Consider the following 23,724-nt stretch of genomic DNA (forward strand, 5'->3'; position numbering starts at 1 on the left):
CAACAACTTACGCCTTCGCAGTGGTAACCCATTAGGAAGGTAGAAGGCAAATATAGTAGATGTTGGAAGTAAACAACTTCATCTAGTATATACTAAAACAGTATCTAAATGTATTTTTTTGCCAGTAGTCATTCGCACGTTTTTACGCAGCTATTGTAAACCACTTACATTTATTTTTAAAGGGGCCAATTTTTAACATATTTATAAGGTTAGACACTTCTGAAACCGGTAAAAAAGGTAAATATCCTAAAATAGGTTTGGATACTGAGTGTATTCACAAGGGTACCATTCTCAGATGGGTTCTGGTGATAATATTCTATGTCAATGTCTCTTGATGGGATTCCCAAACAAAGAAATTAGAAGACATTGCGAACAAGAACCAATCACCGTGGTATATTAGTTGAACAGATTAAGTTTTATGGCTCACTCCGAGGTTGCACTAAGGATCTATATGCTGGAATCGGTGTATCGAACAAACATTTTCTTAGGCTGTAGGTGTGTCGGCTTTAAGTGTAGCAGAGACCACTTCAATCACTGCATAACCAAAAACCGGTTTTGAGTATTTTACTGTGTCGTGGAGGCGCTCGAAGCCGGAAAACCTTTACCCCGGGTAGGTACTTCCATTGGGAGGAGGGTGAACTAGAAATTTTTTCCCTGGAATAGATTCTTACACATTTATCCGCCTCTTGGCACTGCCTTGCTGTTAATATGCCTATAACTCAAAGCAATGAAATTCGCATTTACCCTGTGAGGAAATTCTTACTTTCTGGCACATGCACGGATATTTATTTCGGAGGGAGCGAAAACTGCAAAAAAGGCATAAACAAAGGCAGTGTGAAGGTGAAATACAAGAAAATTATACGGAAATAACAAAATCTGAAAATTTAGAGGGGGATAAGGAATCAAAGCCCCAGCCCAGTATATATGCCTGCCTACTTAAATTTCTCACAGCAATCTTAGTAATTAAAGTTCTCTCTCCTCTTCTAGTCAAAGTTTGCTGCATAACATACCTGTACTCATAGTATACCCGTTGTATTTTCCACTTGAGACAGCATCTATGACAGCTTGTATTATTGTTTCGGCCGGACGCAAGTTACCGAATACAGTTGGATCACCTGCAAAAGTAGGAGTCAAAATTAAGGGAGAGATCTCACTTGGTAAAGACAAATATTAAGACGTAAGACAAAAATGCTGAAATAGAACTCTAACTGATTCATAGCACCTCCAATTGTGTTTTATAATTGGGATAACTATAAACCTCTACTAGCAGTGGAAAAGCACGAACCCCCCCCCCCACACTTTATTATGGGTGTTAGCCTATTGGTCGAAAAATTTGCCAATCCAGGAATCTTGAGAGCTTTTCGGTTTTTAAGTAATTTATGTGTTTTCTCTGTGATTTGCCTAATTTTTTGTTATCCATTTCAAAGTTGTGCCCCAATTCTTAAATACTATAATATGTACATTCCTGTTTGCAGCCATCCAAATTATCAACAGTTTGCACCATTTCGGGCAATACTGAAATTCTATATAAAGACGCGTAAACAGACTTTTATTCGAGGAGAGAATTGTGAAAATCCAAGAAAGCACAAAAACACAAAAAGGGAAGCTATACGAAATTTAGGGAGAAAAAAACGAAAATCGCAAAAATCTAAATATTTTTAGGACATGGCTTCCAATGTGTATAACTTCATATAAACACAAAGTCCGTATTTTCTTTGAGCGTTCAATAAAGCAGCAAATAAATTGGCCATTGAAAAAAAAATACTCCTGACACAAAAGGAGGCACTCATCGACCCATTTGCTTGTGTCGATTTCCCTGGCAAACTTCCAGTATAAACGGATGTATATTTTCCTTCTCTTGGATATATTAACAAGCTCCTATCTGACAACAATGATCAAATTGAGATGGGATGCAATCACCTGACCTTAAAATACCATAGCTGAGGCTTAATTATTGGGAATATTATTCATTGTTATTGCGCATAAGTCTTACTAAAGCAAAAGCAAATACAAATATCAGCATACCTGCAGCAATTAGATCAACATTTGCGCAACTGATGTCAAAATATCATCAGCCAAAACTTTACTTTAAAGGCAATCGGTATATCATAAGCAGTTTGTTTTCTAGTTCTACTTTCTAGATTCATATGGACGCGGCAAGGGTTTTGCTGAAGGCAGCAGTATCATGAATGAATATTCGTTCGACCGACAAACGAGCCAGCCACTCGAAGTCGTGACTCGTAAGAGAACATTAATAATTGAAATGTTAAACGGTGTATAAAACAAAAATGGCCAGGGTTTTTTCTTTTATATTAGTAATTGAGAAAGAGTAGCTTTCTATACAACATGTACATGCTACTACTGCCATTAATACAGCTGCTATTTTTTCCAAACAGTTTGTGGTAGAGTTGAGTTGTTAAAAAGCAGAGTTGTGACAAAGAATCAAATTTTAGCGTATAGAGCGGGGTATTGAGGAGGGGGGATCCTCTTTAACATACGGAACAGTTTCTATTCGTTTTAAGTTTTAATGTTGCGTCTCACTTTCGGTTGAATTTTTTTTTTATCGCTTTTCAAATAATGCCGTTTAATGATTAAGAAAAAATAGCTTACATGCCTGTTTTAATCAAACGTCTCTGGTACCAGGGCGGAAGAGCAGTTGAGATTAGGGGATTACTCTTACTCGCGGTTACTCCCGGTTTACTCTTACTCCGGAGTAAGATACTTTTTCAATCTTACTCCCACTCCTAATTCCGAAAAACAACAAGAAATTGTTGAATTATCAGCTTCGTTTATTTGGGATTTAATTTGATTGCGATAACAAGGAAATCACTAGTCAAATTCAGTAGTTGCTGCTATGCCTCTCCTTATTTGATAGAAGTTTTAAATTATACATTATACGCGGAAATTCTAATTGCATATCAAATATGTCTAATTAAGGGCGTATCCAAGATTTTTGGAGGATTTTTCTACAAAAAAATGCATCATTTTATGCATTTCTTTTATGTTTTTACGAATCGGAATATTTTTCTTTTTTTTGAGGGGGGGGGGGTCAAATCCGGAAACACCACCATTGGATACCGCCATGAGCATAATGAATAACTTTCGCAATATTTGTCTTTTTTTGGTTTTATTGACTCCATTTGACCCAACATATATTTCCTAGTACTTTCTTGCATACTACAATATGTGGTCAGAGGCAAAGCTATAGGCGAACGGCTAAGGGTGTTAAATTGAAACTTTAAAGGCATGTTGAAAAAAGAAGGACAGCCACCCCTCCACCCTCTTACCCTTTTATATTCTCTTTTCAACATTGACAGAGATCTTAAAAGTCATTTTATTCGAAATAGTCACAACGTGTAATAGCTATGTCTCTGGCGGTACAATGCCCCCGCAGCCCCCGGGGCAAGGAATTTAAAATATGCAATTTGTCTGTTTTTAAATGCAGAATTTATAGTTATGCAAGGGGGAAACGTTTGATCCTGAATTTGTCCTAAAAGGCTAGGTGTATTGAGGTAAAATTTCGGGAAATGATAAGGGACATGTTGAGTTAAATCAAAAGAAACTATTTTTATCAAATTAACTTAAAAGGCATATCTGCAATATCTTAGGAACAGATAAGGATATTATCCAAGATCTTAAGATCTTAGATAAGATCTTAAGATATTAAATAATACCGTGGGAGTGTTTTTTTTTCAGGTTTGTCTCTCAGAAATCTTTCTTCCATCTCAAATAAACCATTTTAAGGCTACATATTGCTGCTGAAGTGGCAAAACCTGTTCAGACAGAAAATGCCTGAAAAATACATAAATGGAAAACCGCTCTTGTTTATGGGTTTTTGATGGTTTGATAGATCAATTGGTGAATTTTTTTACTAACTCACTAATGAGATAGCTAAGAAAAGACATACTTTGAAATCGGAATTTCATCCTGAATCTAAAAATTAATTTGTGTCAGAAATGAAGTTTACAACACCGAACCAACCCGTGATGTAGAAATATATATCTTGAGTTATTTCTGAATTTCCTGTAAGCCACAGATGAATGTTCTGTAAGTCACTCTTTTCTTCAAATAGATTTAACAGAAAAGGCATTTTATATAAACAATATAGGGTGAATACATTAGGGAGGAGGGGGACTAATGCTCTGGTTTCATAGTTCATTATTTATGTAACAACGAATGACGGAACCAGATCATTAGTCCTTAATTCAATACTGGAGGGAGGGGTGAAGGCTTATCCACCCCTAAAAAATGTGGTATTACCCATATTTTTTCTTAGAGTTTAAACCTACACTGCAAAATGGATTTTGCCATATTTCAAGGTATGATAGTGTTTTCATATCAAATTTCTCTTCTAGTTAATAATACAGTTGTTTTTCATTTTCATGTTTCCACAAAGAAATTGACGTTTGAGATTTAGTAATTCTTAAGACCGTTTTAGGGAAACCCTAAAAATTTTGAAAAAACTTTAAAAACAAAAAAATGCTTATTTATCTTATTCCTAAGGGTGCAGCCTTATTTTACCCTTATCCACCTAATGGCTTAGTATATAGCCCAATTTATATATTGCTATTATATTTGACAATAGCGTTATTCTTTTCATCGCCGCTTATTACTGTTCACACCTATTTTAGTGTTCGCCATTCGCTATGGTAAAATCTGATGCCAAGACATAAAGTGGGCTGTGTATTTAAAGGAGGGAGCGAGGTGAGGCAATCCACTTTTAGGTATGAGCTAAGTAGGTATTTATGATTGTTTTAAAGAAGTTTTCAGTTTTTAGGGGGGGTTTCCTTCAAATAGTCCCATGGTATTACCTAAGACTTAGTAGATTGATATTTTTTAAACATATGTTATGTTTCTAGACCCTACACTATCATTCAAATATAATCTATTTTCTGTATAAAGATATATTAATCTTATACATTGCCTGACTTAAAATTAGAGATAATACGCTTTGCAGTGTCTTGCCTGGAAAGTAAATGATTTAAAGTTAAATCCGATGGTTATTTATTACAATTTACTTACACATGCGACCTCATTGATTATATTTATACGTAACGAATACTTGAAATAGTATATACATCTCGTGGACTTGGAGAGCATCCTGTCTTGATACATTTACTTAATTCTATTGGCAAGTTTTCTTATTAACTCACTAATGAGATAGCTAACTAATGCTCATTAATAAAAAAACAGACATAGACTTATTTTAGAATCAGGATTTCATCCTGGAGATCTGAATCCAAATATAAAATCATCAAACACCCTCCTCCCACCACCGCCCAATGTGCAAATATATATCCTGAGTTGTATATATGCACTAAAAGTCACTTCCTGTAAGTCAGTCTTTACTTCAAATTGATTAACAGAAAATTCATTGCATATATATAATTCAGGGTATATATTTACACATTAAGGGGGGGGGCTTAAAGTTCATCTTCATTTCCGACACAAATCAAAAGTATATTTGGATTCAGGATGCAATTCTAAAGGTATTCTAAAGTATGATTCTAAGGGTATGTCTATTTCTTAGCCATCCTATTAGTGAGTAAATCGAAAACTTACAGAATTGTGCACCTTATGAGGTGGTTTGGACTTAGGCCAAATAGCAACATTACTTTCGTGTAAAATCTAGGCCTACACCTTACTAGAACTTACCTATAGACAATGCTATCATTTTCTTGTCAGGATTCGGTGACAAATTCATCGTTTCAATTATAGACCTTATAGGATTGAAAGTATTTTTGGCCATGAAGGACGGAGACACGTTCCATGTTGTTCTAGTCCTTCGAATCACTTTGGACTTTGGTACCACTTCATTCATCTTGTCTTCACGAGCAATCATACTTAACTGCGACAGTATACCCAGATTTTGGGTAGACAGGTAGATTTTCCAGTGTTGCAAGATCTAACGGTGAGACCAATATCCTTAACACGAAAAGGTTTGAATTATGTTAAGTGTAAAGAAGTCGCTAATTTATTCAAAGATCTATCAGAACAAGATTTTAAAGATTGAGTACTTTCTATTGTAATAAAGAGATCTTTCAATCTGGAAGTAAATTGAAAAAAAAACTTAAATGCTTTTCTGCTTATTTTTAGATGGTTACTTATATCAAAATTGACGGTTAAAATCACCTGTAGAATGGTGATCTTGTAAAATAATTTTAGTAACCTTTTACCATTATTGTTATATTAATGTTGTTTTAATTAATAATGATGATTAATTATCCTTGATCTTGAATGGGAACCTCTTCCACTCCACTGAATATTAGCCAAATTTTTTACTTCCTTTAACATAAATATGACTCGTATAGTTTTATTACTATAGAACTCCAAGTTTTAATATGATCTTGCTCCGCTAACTAGGTATATCAGAAAAGCCAAAAAAAGTCTCTGAATTGAAGGACTGCCTTATTTAACATGTATGATTTTGAGTAGAGGAATCAAACAGTTCGTGGTAACAAACTGTAGTAAGGAGCAACCCGGCTCAATAGTAAACGAAACCCTAAAAAACGAAACTTTCATACTAATATCTACATCAAAAGAATCGGATTTTCATACTGATATTAAATATATAAGTTTCATCAAATTTAGTTTTAGTCATCAAAAGTTACAAGCCTGAGAAAATTTGCCTTCTTTTGGAAAATAGGAGAAACGCCCCCTAAATGTCATAGAATCTTAACGAAAATCACACCCTCACATTCAGTGTATCAGAGAACTCTACTGTAGAGGTCTCAAGCTCTTATCTACAAAAATGTGGAACTTCGTATTTTTTGCCAGAAGACCGATCACGAGTGTTTTTATTTGTTTGTTTGTTTTGTTTTTTTTTTCTCCAGGGGAGATCTTATCGACCAAGCGGTCCTAGAGTGTCATGAGAGGGCTCATTCTAACGAGAATTAAAAGTTCTAGTGCCATTTTTAAGTGACCAAAAAATTGGAGGCACCTAGGCCCCCTCCCAAGCTAATTTTTCCCCCAAGTCAACGGATCAAAACTTTGAGATAGCCATTTTTTCAGCATAGTGGAAAACCATAATGATTATGTCTTTAGGGGTGATTTACTCCCCCACCATCCACAGGGGAGAGCTGCAAGTTACAAACTTTGACCAGTGTTTCCATTCAGTAATGGTTATTGGGAAGTGTACAGACGTTTTCAGGGGGACTCTTTTGGTTGGGGGTGTTGAGTGGAAGGAGCTATGTGGGAGGATCTTTCTTTGGAGGAATTTGTCATGGGGGAAGATAAATTCCATGAATGGGGTGCAGGATTTTCTTGCATTATTAAAAAAAACAATGAACAAATAAATTTGAAAAAGTTTTTTCAACTGAAAGTAAGGAGCAGCATTAAAGTTTAAAACAAACAGAAATTAACACGCATATGTGGGGTTCATCTGCTCCTAAATACATTGTTCTTTACGCTAAAGTATTTTTAGTAATTTCATCTATTTATTTTACGGCCTTTGTGATTCAGGGATAATTCTTAAAGAATTGGGTTAAAATTTGAGCTTTAGTTCAAAGAATGAGGTATTAACGAGGGGGAAAACTCCCTCTTATACATAATACAAATGTACGAATATAGAAGTTCGTTACGTAAGTTAATTCGTAAGTTACGTATATTTTTTACTAATAAAAACGTTCGTTGAAAATCACAGGTTTTAGTTGCCTTTTTAAGTAACCGAAAAAATAGAGTGCAATTAGACCCCCTCCCCCACTCCTTTTTCTCAAAATCGTCCAATCAAAACTAAGAGAAAGCCATTTAGCCAAAAAAAAAATATGCAAGTTACGTTTCAATTATTTATGTCCGGAGAGCCAAAATCAAAGATGCATTAATTCAAAAACATTCAGAAATTAAGCAAAGAAAAAAAGTTTTTTTTTAGCTCAAAGTAAGGAGCGATATTAAAACTTAATGCTGTTCCGTTCTCAACGCCTTGCTCTTTACGCTGAATTTTTTTTACTGTTTCATAAGGTAGGATTGAGAGAAAGAGTCGAACTTTAGCGTAAAGAGCGGGACATTTAGAAGGGAATGGCTCCTTTCATGCACGGAGTAATTTCTGTTCATTGAAGTTTCGTTTGAAGTTCGGTATTCAAACTCTTTTGCAGGGATTTTTGAATAAAATAAGATAAAAACAACTTCTCACCTTTATGACCGCGTTCAGGAAATTTCAAAATTCATGCTAAAAATGTATTAACAATTCCTACATACTGGTAGAAGATCTAGCCTCTCTTGAAATTCTTAAACTGTCTAGCATTACTTAATTAACCAATAAGCTTAATATTTTTTTTCCAACCTGAATTAACGTTAAAATTCATAAATTAGTGTCGTTAGAGGGATTTTTGAATACCACCAGGATGCAGATAGTTTCAATTTATTTTAAGCTCGGGAATGATTAGGAAACGTTGATTGGGGATGTCTTTGCCAGTTTTCTTTGTCTTTGGCACGGTTTTTCAAAAAGTTTCTTTGTAATGGTAAATAACTCGGATACAAATACAAAAGTAACTAACATTCCTTTGGACTATTTGGGGATGAACTTACATGTAATTATAGATAAGTTTTTTCTAATTGACTTTTCTTAATTAGACCTTAATTCTTGTGCTTAATTTTCAATTCAAGCTCTTAATTCTTAGCTAGGGATTCTCATAGCTCTTAATTCTTATTCTCATTAAGAACTTAATTCAGTTGACACCTACAGAGGGACAAGAGAAGTGTGACCATTTCGAAGGCAGAAACTGTGCAAGAACAACTAAATTTTTAAGCACTCAGATTGAATATAACACTTTTTAGAGAAGAAACGTTTACTCTTTTCCACTGAGAAAGTTCTACAGTCTTACCACCCCTTTGCACAAATTTCCATAGAGTGCTGTTTAAGGTTTCATTTAAAATAAAAATCGGTACTTTTATGATACAGTCCCGACCACTCAAGTTGTTCATCCATTGTAGCATTGTGGAACCGGTTCTTTTCGTTAGTTTCTTTCAGCTTAGCATGAGGAAGGGGGGGGGGGTAAAATATTTGGGAAAGTTTGAAGCTAGAAAAACAATTCTTACTTCATAATATGCACAATAATCGTACGTAAAACAGTAGGTATGCATACTCCCTAATGTGCAAATATATATCCCAAAATTGTTTCTGAAGTATTATATTTTTATTATACTTAGGCATATTTCATTAGAATTGAGTGTCAGAGTAGCATATTCTACTTGAATGATGAATGATGAAGAATATTAGGTTGGAGTTATATCATAGAAATATCGGCAATTCTTATAGCTACACGCTTTTTATAAATTTGTTTTGATAATACTCCAAAAATAAATATTTTTTTGACATAACCAAAAATGGCAATTTTTGGTGCAATATCTGAAGTGGAAGAGCTAGGAAGAGTGGAAAGGGTACAATAAAAAACTAAATGGTCTACCCCTTTTTAGTGATAGCCCTCTTAGCCAAATTAGCAATCTAGTAAAGAGCTAACCACAGCCCATAGTAACCAAAAATTTAAGAACGCGTTTTGAAAAAAATGTCTAATGAGAATAATTACTGCTTGACCCTTATTCTGAAATTTAACTATTATTGCAAATAATTTTAAAGGTAAAAATCTATTCGACTTTTTTTTAAGGAACTTCACAGAAGAGCCTGAAAGCCCTCGAAAGTGTTTTTACCTTGAGGGCTCACGATTGTTTCTTCTTTTTTTTTTTTTCTGGCCAAACACAACCATAGACTCATTTAGGGCAAAAATTTGAACTGAATTGATAGAGAGGGCAAAGATAATAAAGTTTTGTATCTTCTTTGGACTTCTCTGAAGTTGTAGCTTGCAATTATCAGATCTTGACTGTTTTGGTCACTTCTGTTCTTCGTTGTTTTGTCATTTTTTGACAAATGATTTGATTTCTCCTAAAATCTTGAAGTCCAAGAAGTAAAACTGCCGAAAGTATACGAATTAAACCCCCCCCCCGAACTCCCCCAAAGGGAGCGAATTCAGTCCGGTTGTGTCAATCACGTATTTAGGACTTTTGCTTATTCTTCCCACCAAGTTTCATCCCGATCTCTCCACTCTAAGCGTTTTCCAAGATTTCCCGTTTTCCCCTCCAACTCCCCCAATATTACCGGATATGGTCGGATTTAAAATAAGAGCTCTGAGATACGAGGTCCTTCTAAATATCAAATTTCATTAAGATCTGATCACCCATTCGTAAGTTAAAAATACCTCATTTTTTCAATTTTTCCTCTCCCTCCAGCCCCTCAGATAGTCAAATCGGGAAAATGACTGTTATCAAGTCAATTTGTGCAGGTCCCTGACAGGCCGACCAATTTTCATCGTCTTAGCACACCCAGAAGCACCAAACTCGCCTAAGCACTGGAAATCCCCTCCAACTCTCCCAAAGAGAGCGGACCTGTTTCAATTATGTCAATCACGTAACTAGAACTTATGCTTATTCTTCCCACCAAGTTTCATCCCGGTCGCTCTACTCTAAGCGTTTTCCAAGATTTCAGGTTTCCAAGATTTTTGTTTCTCCCCTCCAACTCCCTGTGTCCCCGTATCCGATTCAAATTGAAAATAGAGCATCTGAGACATAAGATCTTTCTATATATCAAGTTCCATTAAGATACGACCACCCATTCGTAAGATAAAGGTACCTCAATTTTCACGGTTTCCAAGATTTCTGGTTTCCCCCTCCAACTCCGCAATGTCACCGAATCTGGTCAGAATTTAAAATAAGAGCTCTGAAGCACGAGATTCTTCTAAATATCAAATTTCATTGAGATCTGATCACCCGTTCGTAAGTTACAAATACCTTAATTTTTCTAATTTTTCTGAATTGACCCCCCCCCCAACTCCCCCACAGAGAACGGATCCGTTCCGGTTATGTCAGTCACGTATCTTGGACTTGTGTTAGTTATCCAACCAAGTTTCATCCTGATCTCTCCACTCTAAGTGTTTTCCAGGATTTCCGCCCCCCCCAACTGCCCCCAATGGAACTGGATCCGATTAGGATTTAAAATGAGATATCTGAGTTATGAGGTCCTTCTAAATATGAAATTTCATTAAGATCCGATCACCCCTTTCGTGAGTTAAAAATAACTCATTTTTTCTATTTTTTCAGAATCAACCCTCTCCACCAACTCCCCCCCAAAGAGAACGGATCCGTTCCGGCTATTTCAATCACGTATCTAGGACTTGTGCTTGTTTTTCCCACCAGGTTTCTTCCCGATCCCTCCTCTCTAAGCGTTTTCCAAAATTTTAGGTTTCCCCCTCCATCTCCCCCCAATGTCACCGGATCTGGTCAGGAATTTAAATCAGAGCTCTGAGACACGATATCCTTCTAAATACTGAATTTCATTAAGATCCGATCAGTCGTTCGTAAGTTAAAAATGCCTCATTTTTCTAATTCTTCCGAAATAACTGTCCCCCATCCCCCCCCTCAGATTGTCGAATCGAGGAAAGGACTATTTCTAATTTAATCTGGTTTGGTTTCTGATACGCCTGCCAAATTTCTTATCTGGAAGTGCATAAAATGGTAAAAACGGGGCCGACAGACAGACAGACCGACAGAATTTGCGATCGCTATATGTCACTTGGTAAATATCAAGTGCCATAAAAAATACATAAAACAGTTGAAGTATTGCTTGAATAATGTGCGAATATAAGTTCTACGTTCTAGAAGGGCAATTCTGTTTTTTTTTGGGGGGGGGGAGAAGGGCACTGATAATGTTGCGAAATATAATGGAAATGGCAACGCTCACTGAAAGCAAAGACCAGCGTAGGAAATTCTCGGTCCCTCTCTTGCTGTTATATATCTTTTTTTCTTTGAGCTGCTGTTTACTCCAGAACCCTTTTGATTACCGTTTATCTTGTGATTCAACAGCAATAAATAGTTGTTTTTTTTTAACTATGACCATATGGTCCATATGGACCATATGGTCTGCACATTCCTTAAGATTTGCATGTGACCCCCTTCGTTTAAGGGGCCTACAAACTGTAGTCTTATAATTAGTAATTCTGGACCAGCCTTATCATTACATAATACAGAAGAGCCTACTCACTAACAATGTTGGGTAATCATGAGGGAAATCAAACCTGCCTTGTAATACCATCACATTCTTTATTAAGCGTAGAAAGTTAGAAAAAAGCCTGATATACAGAATTTTTTTTATTATAAACTAAATTAAAAAAAATTACCATTAATTTTCGTATAAAAAAAAACACTGTGCTGCGTCTCTTTGAATCTCTCGACCTATTGATTTACCTATTTCCTGGTACTTTACCACCGCCACCATTCCACTTTCCGTTACAAGAAATAAAAATGCCATACAGGTGCCTACCAATGTTCATCATCAAACAGTTCGTGGTAACGAACTGTAGTAAGGAGCGACCCGGCTCAATAGTAACCAAAACTCTAAAAAATTGAACTTTGATACCAATAGCTACATCAAAAGAATCGCATTTTAATGCTGATTTTAAATATATAAGTTTCATCAAGTTTAGTCTTACCCATCAAAAGTTACGAGCCTGAGAAAATTTGCCTTATTTAGGAAAATAGGGGGAAACACCCCCTAAAAGTGGTAGGATCTTAACGAAAATGACACCATCAGATTCAGCGTATCAGAGAACCCTACTGTAGAAGTTTCAAGCTCCTACCTACAAAAATGTGGAATTTTGTATTTTTTGCCAGAAGACAAATCACGGGTGCGTGTTTATTTGTTTGTTTGTTTTTTGTTTTTTCCCAGGGGTCATCGTATCGACCAAGTGGTCCTAGAATGTCGCAAGAGGGCTCATTCTAACGGAAATGAAAAGTTCTAGTGCCCTTTTTAAGTGACCAAAAAAATTGGAGGGCATCTAGGCCCCCTCCCACGCTCATTTTTTTCCCAAAGTCAACAAATCAAAATTTTGAGATAACCATTTTGTTCAGCATAGTCGAAAACCATAATAACTATGTATTTGGGGATAACTTACTCCCCCACAATCCCTGGGGGAGGGGCTGCAAGTTACAAACTTTGACCAGTGTTTACATATAGTAATGGTTATTGGGAAGTGTACAGACGTTTTCAGGGGGATTTTATTTTGTTTGGGGGTGGGGCTGAGGGGGGGGGGCTATGTTGGAGGATCTTTCCTTGGAGGAATCTGTCATGGGGGAAGAAAAATTCAATGACAAGGGCGCAGGATTCTCTAGCATTACTATAAGAAAACAATGGAAAATAAACATGAAAACGTTTTTCAAACGAAAGGAAGAAGTAGCATTGAAACTTAAAACGAACAGAGATTATTACGCATATGAGGGGTTCTAAAAATACTTTAGCATAAAGAGCGAGGTATTTAGGAGGAGATAAATACCTTGCTCTTTATGCTAAAGTATTTTTAGTAATTTCAACTATTTATTCTATGGCCTTTCTGATTCAGGGGTCATTCTTAAAGAATTGGGACAAAACTTACGATTTAGTGTAAAGAGCGAGGTATTAACGAGGGTACAAACCACCTCGTATACATAATAAAAATATAAGGTTATGAAAGTTTGTTACGTAAGTTAATTCTTAAGTTACGTATATTTTTTACTAATAAAAACTTTCATTAAAAATTAAAAGTTCTAGTTGCCTTTTTAAGTAACCGAAAAATTGGAGGGCAACTAGGCCTCCTTCTCCACCCCTTATTTCTCAAAATCGTCTGATCAAAACTAAGAGAAAGCCGTTTAGCCAAAAAAAGAATTAATATACAAATTTCATTTTAATAATTTATGTGCGGAGAGCCAAAACCAAACATGCATTAATTCAAAAACGTTCAGAAATTAAATAAAAAAAACTAATTTTTTTAGCTGAAAGTAAGGAGCGACATTAAAACTTAAAACGAACAGAAATTACTCCGTATATGAAATGAGTTGTCCCCTCCACAATCCCTCGCTCTTTACGCTAAAGTTTGACTCTTTGCCACAATTCTACTTTTTAAAACAATTAAAAGCTTTAGCGTAAAGAGCGATGGATTGTGGAGGGGACAACTCATTTCATATACGGAGTAATTTCTGTTCGTTTTAAGTTTTAATGTCGCTCCTTACATTCAGCTAAAAAAATTAGTTTTTTTTTATTTAATATCATGAAAAAAACCGCTGGGATCCAAAATTTTAAATTCGTTCTTTTTATTTCCTGATTTTTAAGTTCGTCCTAATCCTTAATACATTTCTACATCTAGACTTCACTGTCGCTATGAGGCTGACTTACCGTTAAACGTCAGCATAAAAACGGGCTTTATGAATTAATTCGAGGTGTATCAAACTTCTATAAATTCCTATTTCTTCAATAAATTTGGATCAATCTTTTGATGGCAGTCGACGGATTTTTGCTTTTATTTTCGCTTTGGTATTCGAATTAAACAGAAAAAACAAGTTTTTGCAACTAAAAGTCAGGAGCAACGTTAAAACTTAAAACGAACAGAAATTATTACATATGTGAGGGGGTGCGCCTCCTCGTCAATATCTCGTTCTTTACGCTGAAGTTTGAACTTTGTTCCAATTGTTTAAGACTTACCCCTGAATCACAAAAGCCCTTCAATTAGAATAAATAGCTCTTTTGAAAACAATAAAAAAAATATTTAGCGTAAAGATCGAGGGAGTGACTAGGGAGTGAACCCCTTCATATTCGTAATAATTTCTGTTCATTTTAAGTTTTAATGTTTCTCCTTACATTCAGTTAAAAAACGTGTTTTTTCTATTTAATTTCTGATCTTTTTTTAAATAATGCTGGGAAATCCAGCACCCCCTTCACTGAAAATTCTCTTCCCCCATGAAAAATTCTCCCATGGAAAGATCCTCCCACTTAACCATCCATCCCGACACCCCCTATAAGATAGCCACTTTGTCCAAATTAGTCTACAGAACATTTCAGGACACAACCCCCCAGAGGTCTGGGGCAAGAGTTGTAAGTTATGACCTGGGGGACATTTGATTTAAAATTGGAAGTTATAGTGCCCTTATTATGAACAAAAAATGTCTTGAAAAGAACTGTTCCCGTCCCCTCTGCACCAATCATTTCCCCAAACACAGCCAATAAAAATTTTGAAACAACAATTTTGTTCAGCGCATTAGAAGGGTTCCAGAAACTGCGTCTTTAAGGATGACATCCCCCCACAGCCGTCAGGGCAAGTGGTGTAAGTTCAGCCTTGGGAGCATTTAAGCTTATTATAGAAAGGGTGGTCGTATATACTTCGGCGGGGGCTCATAGGATTGGTAGCCAGAAGTTCTAGGGCATTTTCTTAAGAGTCAAAGTGATCAGAGGGCATCTATCTCCCCCACATGTCGTGTTTTTCCGAAGTGTACCCAATAGAAATTTTGAGATAGCCATGCTATTAAAAATAGTCCACAGATCATATGCAAGGCTTTTGGGGTTGATGCAAATCACTAGAGGCTGGGGGGGGCAAGAGTTGTAAGGTACGCCCTGGGGCATTTATGGTGTTTATGGAAGGGATAGTTGTATAAGCTTTAGAGGTAGCTGATTTGGTTGAAAATTTGAAGCTGCAGTTCCCTTTAAAGCGTCAAAAGTGATGAAGGTCAACTAGCCCCTCCCCCCTGTCTCAACTACCCCTCAATTCAGCCAACGTATCTGATTGAAATTGTGGGATGGCCATTTTGTTGGAAATAGTTCAAAGAACATACAAAAATTCTTCTACGGTTAACACAACCCCCAGAGCCCTGGAGAAAGGGCTGTTATACCCTGGGAGCATATTTTTGTGGTTTTTGTGGATTGGGTGGTCAATTCAGATGGGGCTCATTTGATTTGAAATTATAATGTCCTTTTTAAGAGTCAAAGTTATTTGAGAGTAACCAACCCCCACGCATATCATTTCCCAAAACAAAGATCCAGACAAAGTTTTGAGACATGTGTTTTTTTCAACACTGTTGAAAGTCTCAGTAATTATGTCTGTGGGGATGTCAACCCCCCACCAGAAGCTTCAGGGCAAGGGCTGTAATTTAGAAAAATTGTTCTACATGACCCCAGACTAATTCCTTTGTGTGACTCCCCCACAAAAATTAGTCATTATTTTTCTTGATAGTCCTCAGCAATGATCTAGCCTTTCAATGAAAGATGTCATTAGGGTGAGAGCCAAGGGTGCCATGGCCCCATAAGGTAAAGTTTATTGTCAGAGACACAAAAAATTTTTCAATAAAACCTGTTAAAATAGGGCCTTCTTGAGTCACGCCTCTTTCCTCCAAGAAATTATTGGGTCTCACCCTCCAAAGCAAAAATTGAAACGATAATTGTATTTCAATACAATCTTACAGAAATCTGTCCTTAAGAGTTGTTTTTACACATATTTTGCTTCTAAAATTTCGTCCTAGCAACAGGCCTACAACGACTTGGCAGCATCAAGTCAGCAATTCTAGTTTTGAACAGGTTCAAAAGTAAATACACCGCAATTATTGCCTATTATAAATGCTAACAGACTTCATGCTTCAAGCTGTTTTTAGAGCCAAACCACAGTGGATAAACTTACATACAAGCGTAAGTTACATTTACACAGTGAAATATTCTAAATAATGGAATTTTCATAAAATAAATAAAGATGTAAGGACTTAAAAAGTACATGCAACTCCTAACACAATTATCAATGGAAACAACCGATTAACAGAGTTATTTCACAAATGCAAATATGAATCATAGGCAGCGCAATAGAACTGCCTAAGTAAAGATCGAAGTGGGCTCCATATATTTTTTTTTCTTTCTTTTCTTTTACGCTTCGTATGGAATGAGTTATCTCAGAGCCTTGAGAGGGGGCTAATTCGATTGGAAATTGAAAGTTCTAGTACCCTTTTTAAGAGTCAAAAGTGACTGAAGGGTATCTCTCCTCCCAGGCCCCTTTTTGCCCCGATCATATCCGATCTGTATAAAAAACAACTATGTGTAAGAAATTTGTCAAAACGGCATGCCAGCAATTCTTGTACTAGAACAATTCTACTACTTTTACTAAGAGTAGTTTATCAACCCAAAAATTCATCAAATCTTGAGTTAGACGTTGAACTAAATTGAAACATATTATGTATATTAGTGCACCCAGTACTTTTTGCTGACGATACCAACTTTTTCATCACCGGTCCTAATTTACCATCCGTCATCGTCTCTACTCAAACCCTTCTGAATAAGGTACAGGAGTGGTGTCTAGTTAACTGCAAGACCATTAACATCAAGAAAAGTCAGGTTGTATTATTTCGAACCCCTTACAAAAAAATGAAGCTCATCAAGCACTTGGCCTAAAATATTCTACCATTCTCCTCCCACAGGTCGAAGTTGCCAAGTTTCTTGGTGTCCACATAGACTCCTCCCTATCATTTGCTACACATGTGTCCTACATCAGAGCCATAATTTTGCGACAGGTAATTATGATTAATCGTGCGGATTATTCGATATCCTTGCCACCCTTTATTACTCTTTTATTTACCCATATATCTCATACTGTGGATCTGTTTGGGGCAACACTTTTCCTTCAGTTACCAATAAATTAAAATCTGCCCAAAACCGTGCCATCAAAGCAGTTTTTCGGCTGCCCCGACTATATCGCAACCAGGACTTGTACTCCGATTTTGGTATTATCCCTTTTGAACAAATCATCAAAAAATTAAATCTATACCTTGCATACTCCGCTTACCATAAAAATATTCCTCCTCAACTATTATCTTATTTTAATATTAATAATTCTGAAGGCCTCTGTCTCCGTTCACCCAACCGTTCCTTCATTGTCCCCAAGTGTGTCTCTAGTTCCGCCCAGCGATCCCCCATTTATAAATCTATACTTCAATGGAATATAATGCCCTCCAGTGTCGAGCTATCCACAAGTTTTCGCACGCTGTATAACAATGTACTAAAATTTTGATATTATAACTCTCTAAATTCTTATTCAATTTGCTTTAATTGCCCATGTTTTCTCTTTTATATTTTTTTCTCTCTTCTTCATTTTCAATTTTTTTTGTGGTTGTGGTCCTCAACAAGTTCGCTTCCAGGATCCTTATTATTATTGGGTGTTATATTTATTTTTTATTTTTTATTTGAATAAATTGAATTGAATTGAATATAAAGGTTGTCAAAGGGACGTATTAGCAACTTCTTATGAACGGTTTAGGGTATTAAGTTGACACTTGTAGAGCATTTTGAGGAGGATATTGAACTAACCAAAAGTCACTGTGTGCATGCGACTACTATTGCAACTACTATTTCTTCTCCTACTACTGAGGCTAAGAGTAATAAGATGAAATTTCCAGAGAATATTAGAGGGATGTTGAACTAAACCAAAATACAATATGTATGTTAAGATTGTCAAAAGGACGTATTAGCAAATTTTCATGAACGTGTTAAGTATTAAATTTAAATACTTAGGGCATGCTGAGGGGGATGTTGAACTAACCAACAGGCACTACCTACATGCTATTACGTCTGCTAGTAGGCCACACACGAGTTAATTTTACTGTGGGTCATGATTTTGACAGTATTATGAAAAAAAAATTTCTTAGTTTATTCCAGAAGATCGACTTAAACCATGTACCAGAAGTACATGAAGAAAAAGCTGCAAGAACCCGAGAAGAATGAGCTTGTTATTCCCAATATTGACTAAAAATTCGATGTAATTACTTCTAGAAAGACGACTTCTCGCTTCCTTCATGAATAATCCGACACTGAGAAGAAAGTAAACGACGAAGAAGAAAAACTGAGAATAATTCTTGCGGCTGCTGAACTAACTAAGAGTGATACTAAGAAGCTCGCGTCGTAAAAAGTGGCCTACGCAACAACACAATTCTTTCAACTATAAAATACAAGAATCTTCTGAGAGTCTCAAATTTTAATCCTTATCGTTAGTTTGACTTGTTGTGGATCTCTTCTAGGTTAAATCAATAGCGGAATAGGTTAATGCGTACAATATTTCGAGGACCAGCTGCAAAAGCAGGCTTCTTGTTTCTACCCATGATCGATCTTCCTTCGAGTTGTGAATCGTGCTTGTATTCTGCCATGATGTTTCTAGCCGAGCAAGGGCAAAAATACAGATTCGTGCCTATCTTAAGGTTTGACCATCCTCTATGGTGGAATTCTATGAAAATAATAGACAATAAAAAACCTGGAACCATATTGAAAAAGACTGCATTGAAACTGGTGGATTCTATCTTCTCATGAGCTTTCTCGGCTGCATAGGGCAGCGCATGCAAGGATCAAGCCTGAACGAAATGCTTAAAATTGTTTATACTGAACAAACAGTACCTCGTATATTGATGGGGAAGCAGTAACTTACGCTTCGCGATGAAAGATGGTCATTTCTTGAGCATTCCAAATCTGCCTATTAAACGTTCGGGAGTTAATAACAATAGATCAATTACAAGCTTTGTATGATGGACTCATCGACGGAAGGTTAATCTCAGAAGATGTTTGTAAAGAACAAGTGCTAAAAGATTTTGAATCTGCATTTGACAAGCAGAACTAAAAACTTTCAGCTGATAGAAACAGAATATCCAAGCTTTGGGTGAAGTACCTCGATATGGTTGGCATAATTCAGTGATTCCTAAAGGCAGAGAGACTCGATCTGTGGGGAAAACATCTGTAGGTAGTAAAAAGCATTCTTCCCTATCTCGCAGCAGCAGACCATAACTAATGTGTAAAAACTGTGAGAATCTACCTTCAAAAATTTACTGATTTTCCGCGATGATGGCTTTCATGTGATAAAGTGCTCAGAAAGGCAGTGGGCTGTGTTTTCAGCTGACCTGGTTATATAGCAGGACTTTACGAGGAGTCCTATGACATTCAGAGGCCTTGCCGGTGAAGGTTGAACGACAGAATTTCCTAAACATATTTTGTCTATGTCGTGTCCTTCTTGCATTGAAGTAAACTATCTCATGCAGAAACTTACAGGATGAAATACTGGGGTTGCGAAAAACACAAGGAAATAGGGCTCTCAAGGCAAAATAGGGACCACAGAGAAACATTGCTTGTCATAGAAATGCTTGAAAACTCACATTTATTCGAAGATCGTGAAGGACTGAGAAATATAGTGAATGGAGCAATGGCCCTCTTAGAATCAAACACGGAAGAAGCTCTAAAAGTGCAAACAGCGATTCTTGATCGTATGGTCAATAAATCAGTAAAGGATTATGTTTTCAGAAAGAATTCATAAGTAACCTTCATGAAAGCCAAGAAAGCTGACTCACCGGATATTAAGCACAAGATCCTAGCCTAGTTTTGCAGAGGCTCTTGGCTATTACAAAATGTTCAATCACACCAGAAAGAGGCTGCTTCAAACATGAATTGTGTGATGTTCCTTCGTCACTCTTTGATGCCCATGGGCTCATGAGGAGACCAAACCGGTCTGATCTTGCAAAATCTTTATTTAAAGCTTGCAAAGAGGTAAATATCCTGGCTCAAACAGAAAAAAACTACTAGGACCCCACCTTCACACTTTGGATGGTGGAGCTCTTCTTCGTAGGCTTCAGTGAAAAATTGGAAACAGCTTTTCACTGATATTCAAACAGTACTTGGCATTGATCGAAACGCAGTACCTCACACCTTACAGTGGTTTTGACGGGTATGATGGAGAACCTGCAACAAAAGACCAGACATAAAGGAGACATGTGAAATTTTTACGGAAGAAAGGTCTTGTTTACAGCAGACTTTCTATCCAAAAAATAAGCCGAGGCTCATCCGCATGTTCGGTGAAAGGTTATGTGAAAGGGGGATCAAAGCTACTGACGGAGAAGGAGACACGGATGTGTAGGTCGTTAAAAATTTTGTTGAGAAGTTGAGTGTTCTTCTTAATGCACAAGTTAGTGATGATACTGACTCACTTGTTTTTTTATATTTCATGCCAATTGTGATTCCGACAAGATATATCATTCTTCAGAAGCGAAACAAGGTGGTAAAGTGTTGCGTGGGACATACACATGATGAAAATTAGCCTGGGAATAGATATCTGCAATTCCATACTTTTCTGCCATGCACTACTTGGACGCATCACCACTTCCCACATACATAATGTTGGAAAAGAAAATGCTATAGGCAAATTTAATGAAAATGTGGCTTTCTGAAGATATTCTCAAGTTTTCCTAAAGGCCTGCACTGAGGAGGGTATATTTCGTGCTTGAGAACCTGCTTTACTATCCATATATGGACACAAGAGTGATGAAGACCTGAAATCAGCTCCACATTGTATCTTCCAAAAGAAGATCTCAATGTCATCAAAATTTTTGCATTCACGAGACTTGCCACCATCACGTGCATCTGCGAAGTTTCACTCACTGTGTGTCTATCATATGGTCCAGAAGTTGAGCGAAAACAGCAGTCTCGACCCTCTTTAGTGGGGATTTAGGTGCAAAGAAACAGTCTTGGCTCCGACGTTCGGGCTCCAGTGTCATCATTGACACTGCCAATGATTTTTGAAAGTTTTCTCTTTTTATGTTAGAAAAAGTGAAAATAATTGACACCAAAGCTATCTAGTTCATTCTCTAGTTTTTGTATTAATCGATTTCGCTGCATTATTAAATGAGCCATACTTTTCTTGAAGCATTGAATTTTGTTTTCTTTACAGCAGGGTATTCGATTAAGTTAGTTTTCTACGTTTCTATTCAATCTAAAAAAAAAACAAACACAAAAAATACTTCTCTCCACTTAGGGTTTCAGCAAAGGGTAGTTGATTCTACAGAAGAGATATGTTATTTATGTTTCGTAATATTGTAATTGTGATTGTTTTGCGGGGTTTAAATCTTTTTCTTTTCCGGTTTCGTTATCTACAACCAAGAAAACCTTAGAAGGGAATCCTTGCTCACTAAAACAGTATATTTCGCTGATTTTTGGCCTTAACCCCTCTCACTTCAAACTCTAAGGGAAAATTTGCAAAATTAACCCTTTGATACTGATGATGAACCCTTTTTATCTTCGTCTTCGTTTTCTATGACCTGAATACCCCACAGAGGACATCCTTACATATGTATTATTAAGAAATGAACTTTTAACTTTTTGCCTCCTCCTCCGTACCTTAAGGGTAAATTTAACCCATTTCGCCTTGGGGTAGCGATACCAATTTTGGATATATTAATAAGATCATTTTTCTTCATAGAAAGTATTAAAATTATTTCTGTTGCAATTTGTTCAAGGTCTGACTGTATTTTTACTGTAGGATACTGCTAACGAAAAGGCTTTACGTTCATGCTAATACTATTAGGCGTACTACTGCTACTGTTATAACTGCCACTATTACTGAGGTTAAAAATATGAAGGTGAAATTTTCAGGGAATGTTGAGTGGGATGCTAAACTAAACAAAAAATTGCTATATTCATGCAGGTCACCAAAAGGGCGCATCATCAACATCCGAGGAGCGGCTTACTAACAACCAGCCACAGCATCACCTGAGGCTGATACAGCTGCACACCATCCTCCTCCATCCTACTCTACTCAAAGCAAGGGCACCAGTAGAAAGTTTTCCAGAGGGGATGGCAGACGCCAAAATTAGCAGGGGTGGTTGGGTGACAGGAAATATATTTCAGGATATATTCTCGTACGATTAAGTTTATTTTAAATAATTTTATATTAAAACCCTCACATAAAAAGAGCAATTAAATGGCGTGCAAATTGAAACAAAATGCAGTAAATTTTAAACGAGAAGGATTCCTGGCAAAGATGTCAATTTATCTAATCAATAATATAATTATCATGCATTTAATCTTAAAAGAAAATCTAACCAAAATTACAGAAAGACTTATTGCTTTGGTAGATCATAACAGATGTAGACTTGTCTTTGTGCAATTTCCTATGCCTCAGAATAGTTTACAGAAGGAGTAGAGATACTCAAAAATTATCCTGCCTGCATGGATACCACGTTTCGATTTTATAATAGTTTAAAGAAGGAGTAGAGATACTCAAAAATTATTCTGCCTGCATAGATACCGCGTTTTGATTTTATAACGGCCATGTAAAATGTAACTGTTTCACAACAGGACCATTCTCCCCCTCGAGCTTAAAGCCCGTATATATTCAGACATTTAAAAAAATACAATAGCGAAAAAAAAACTAAATTTAATCTTAACTAACTAGCTTTCAAATTGACTCTCTTTCTTTTTATTGTCCTATTCAACTAAATAAAATGAACAGGTTCAAAAATAATTTTGTTACAAGAGAATCTTATCGAATAGTCTATGATAAAAACTGGAAGTAAAAAGTGAATTGATCAAAAATTCACAAAATCTGAAAATGTAATTCTCATGACAATTGCTACACCGGCAGTATTGGCTTTTTATGCTGATTCAAATATATAGGATTCTTTCAGTTTATTGTTACCCACCCAAAACTAAAAATATAATTTTTGAAAAAAAGGGAAACACCCTCAAAAAAGCAAGCGACCTTATTCAAATCGTTTTATTAGAAACGTCATATCAGAGAACCCTACCGTAGAGGTTTCAAACTCCAATCTTTAAAATGTAGAATTTCCCATTTTTTTTCAGAAGTAACATCGTCGATGCATATTTATTTGCTTTGTTTTTTCCCAGGTGCAATTGTATCAAACCGAAGGTCCAAGATAATTGGGCGGGAGCTCATCCAAACGTAAATATAAAGCTCTTTTTTAAGGGACCGTACAGGTAGGGCCAGGGGAAAGTCCTGTTTTCTACCATCTTAGGGTACCAAGCTATGACTTTATCCCAAGGAGGACGAATTTGCAATCAATTAAAATTCTGAGAAGCTAATCGATATAAAAGTATCAATAACTATATTTTAGGCTTCCCAGCTGCAAAAGAAGTAA

General features: G+C 36.3%; 2 protein-coding genes across 2 annotated transcripts in view; one reads left to right on the forward strand and one right to left on the reverse strand.

Annotated features, from left to right (window-relative positions):
* LOC136028220 (tyrosine aminotransferase-like) overlaps positions 1 to 5,918 on the reverse strand; it is a 32,987-nt gene extending 27,069 nt beyond the window's left edge. The window contains exons 1-2 of the mRNA XM_065705940.1: positions 5,656 to 5,918; positions 1,011 to 1,115 (exon numbers count right to left, since the gene is read on the reverse strand). Of these exons, the coding sequence (XP_065562012.1) occupies positions 1,011 to 1,115; positions 5,656 to 5,842 (292 nt within the window). The 5' untranslated portion in view covers positions 5,843 to 5,918. The remainder of the gene's footprint in view (positions 1 to 1,010; positions 1,116 to 5,655) is intronic.
* A 2,514-nt stretch (positions 5,919 to 8,432) lies between these two features.
* The window catches only part of LOC136028222 (uncharacterized), a 208,269-nt gene continuing 192,977 nt past the window's right edge, over positions 8,433 to 23,724 (forward strand). Inside the window, exon 1 of the mRNA XM_065705943.1 lies at positions 8,433 to 8,525. Within this exon, the coding sequence (XP_065562015.1) occupies positions 8,454 to 8,525 (72 nt within the window). The 5' untranslated portion in view covers positions 8,433 to 8,453. The remainder of the gene's footprint in view (positions 8,526 to 23,724) is intronic.

The sequence above is a fragment of the Artemia franciscana genome, chromosome 6 (genome assembly GCF_032884065.1).
Source record: "Artemia franciscana chromosome 6, ASM3288406v1, whole genome shotgun sequence".
Lineage (NCBI taxonomy): Eukaryota > Metazoa > Arthropoda > Branchiopoda > Anostraca > Artemiidae > Artemia > Artemia franciscana.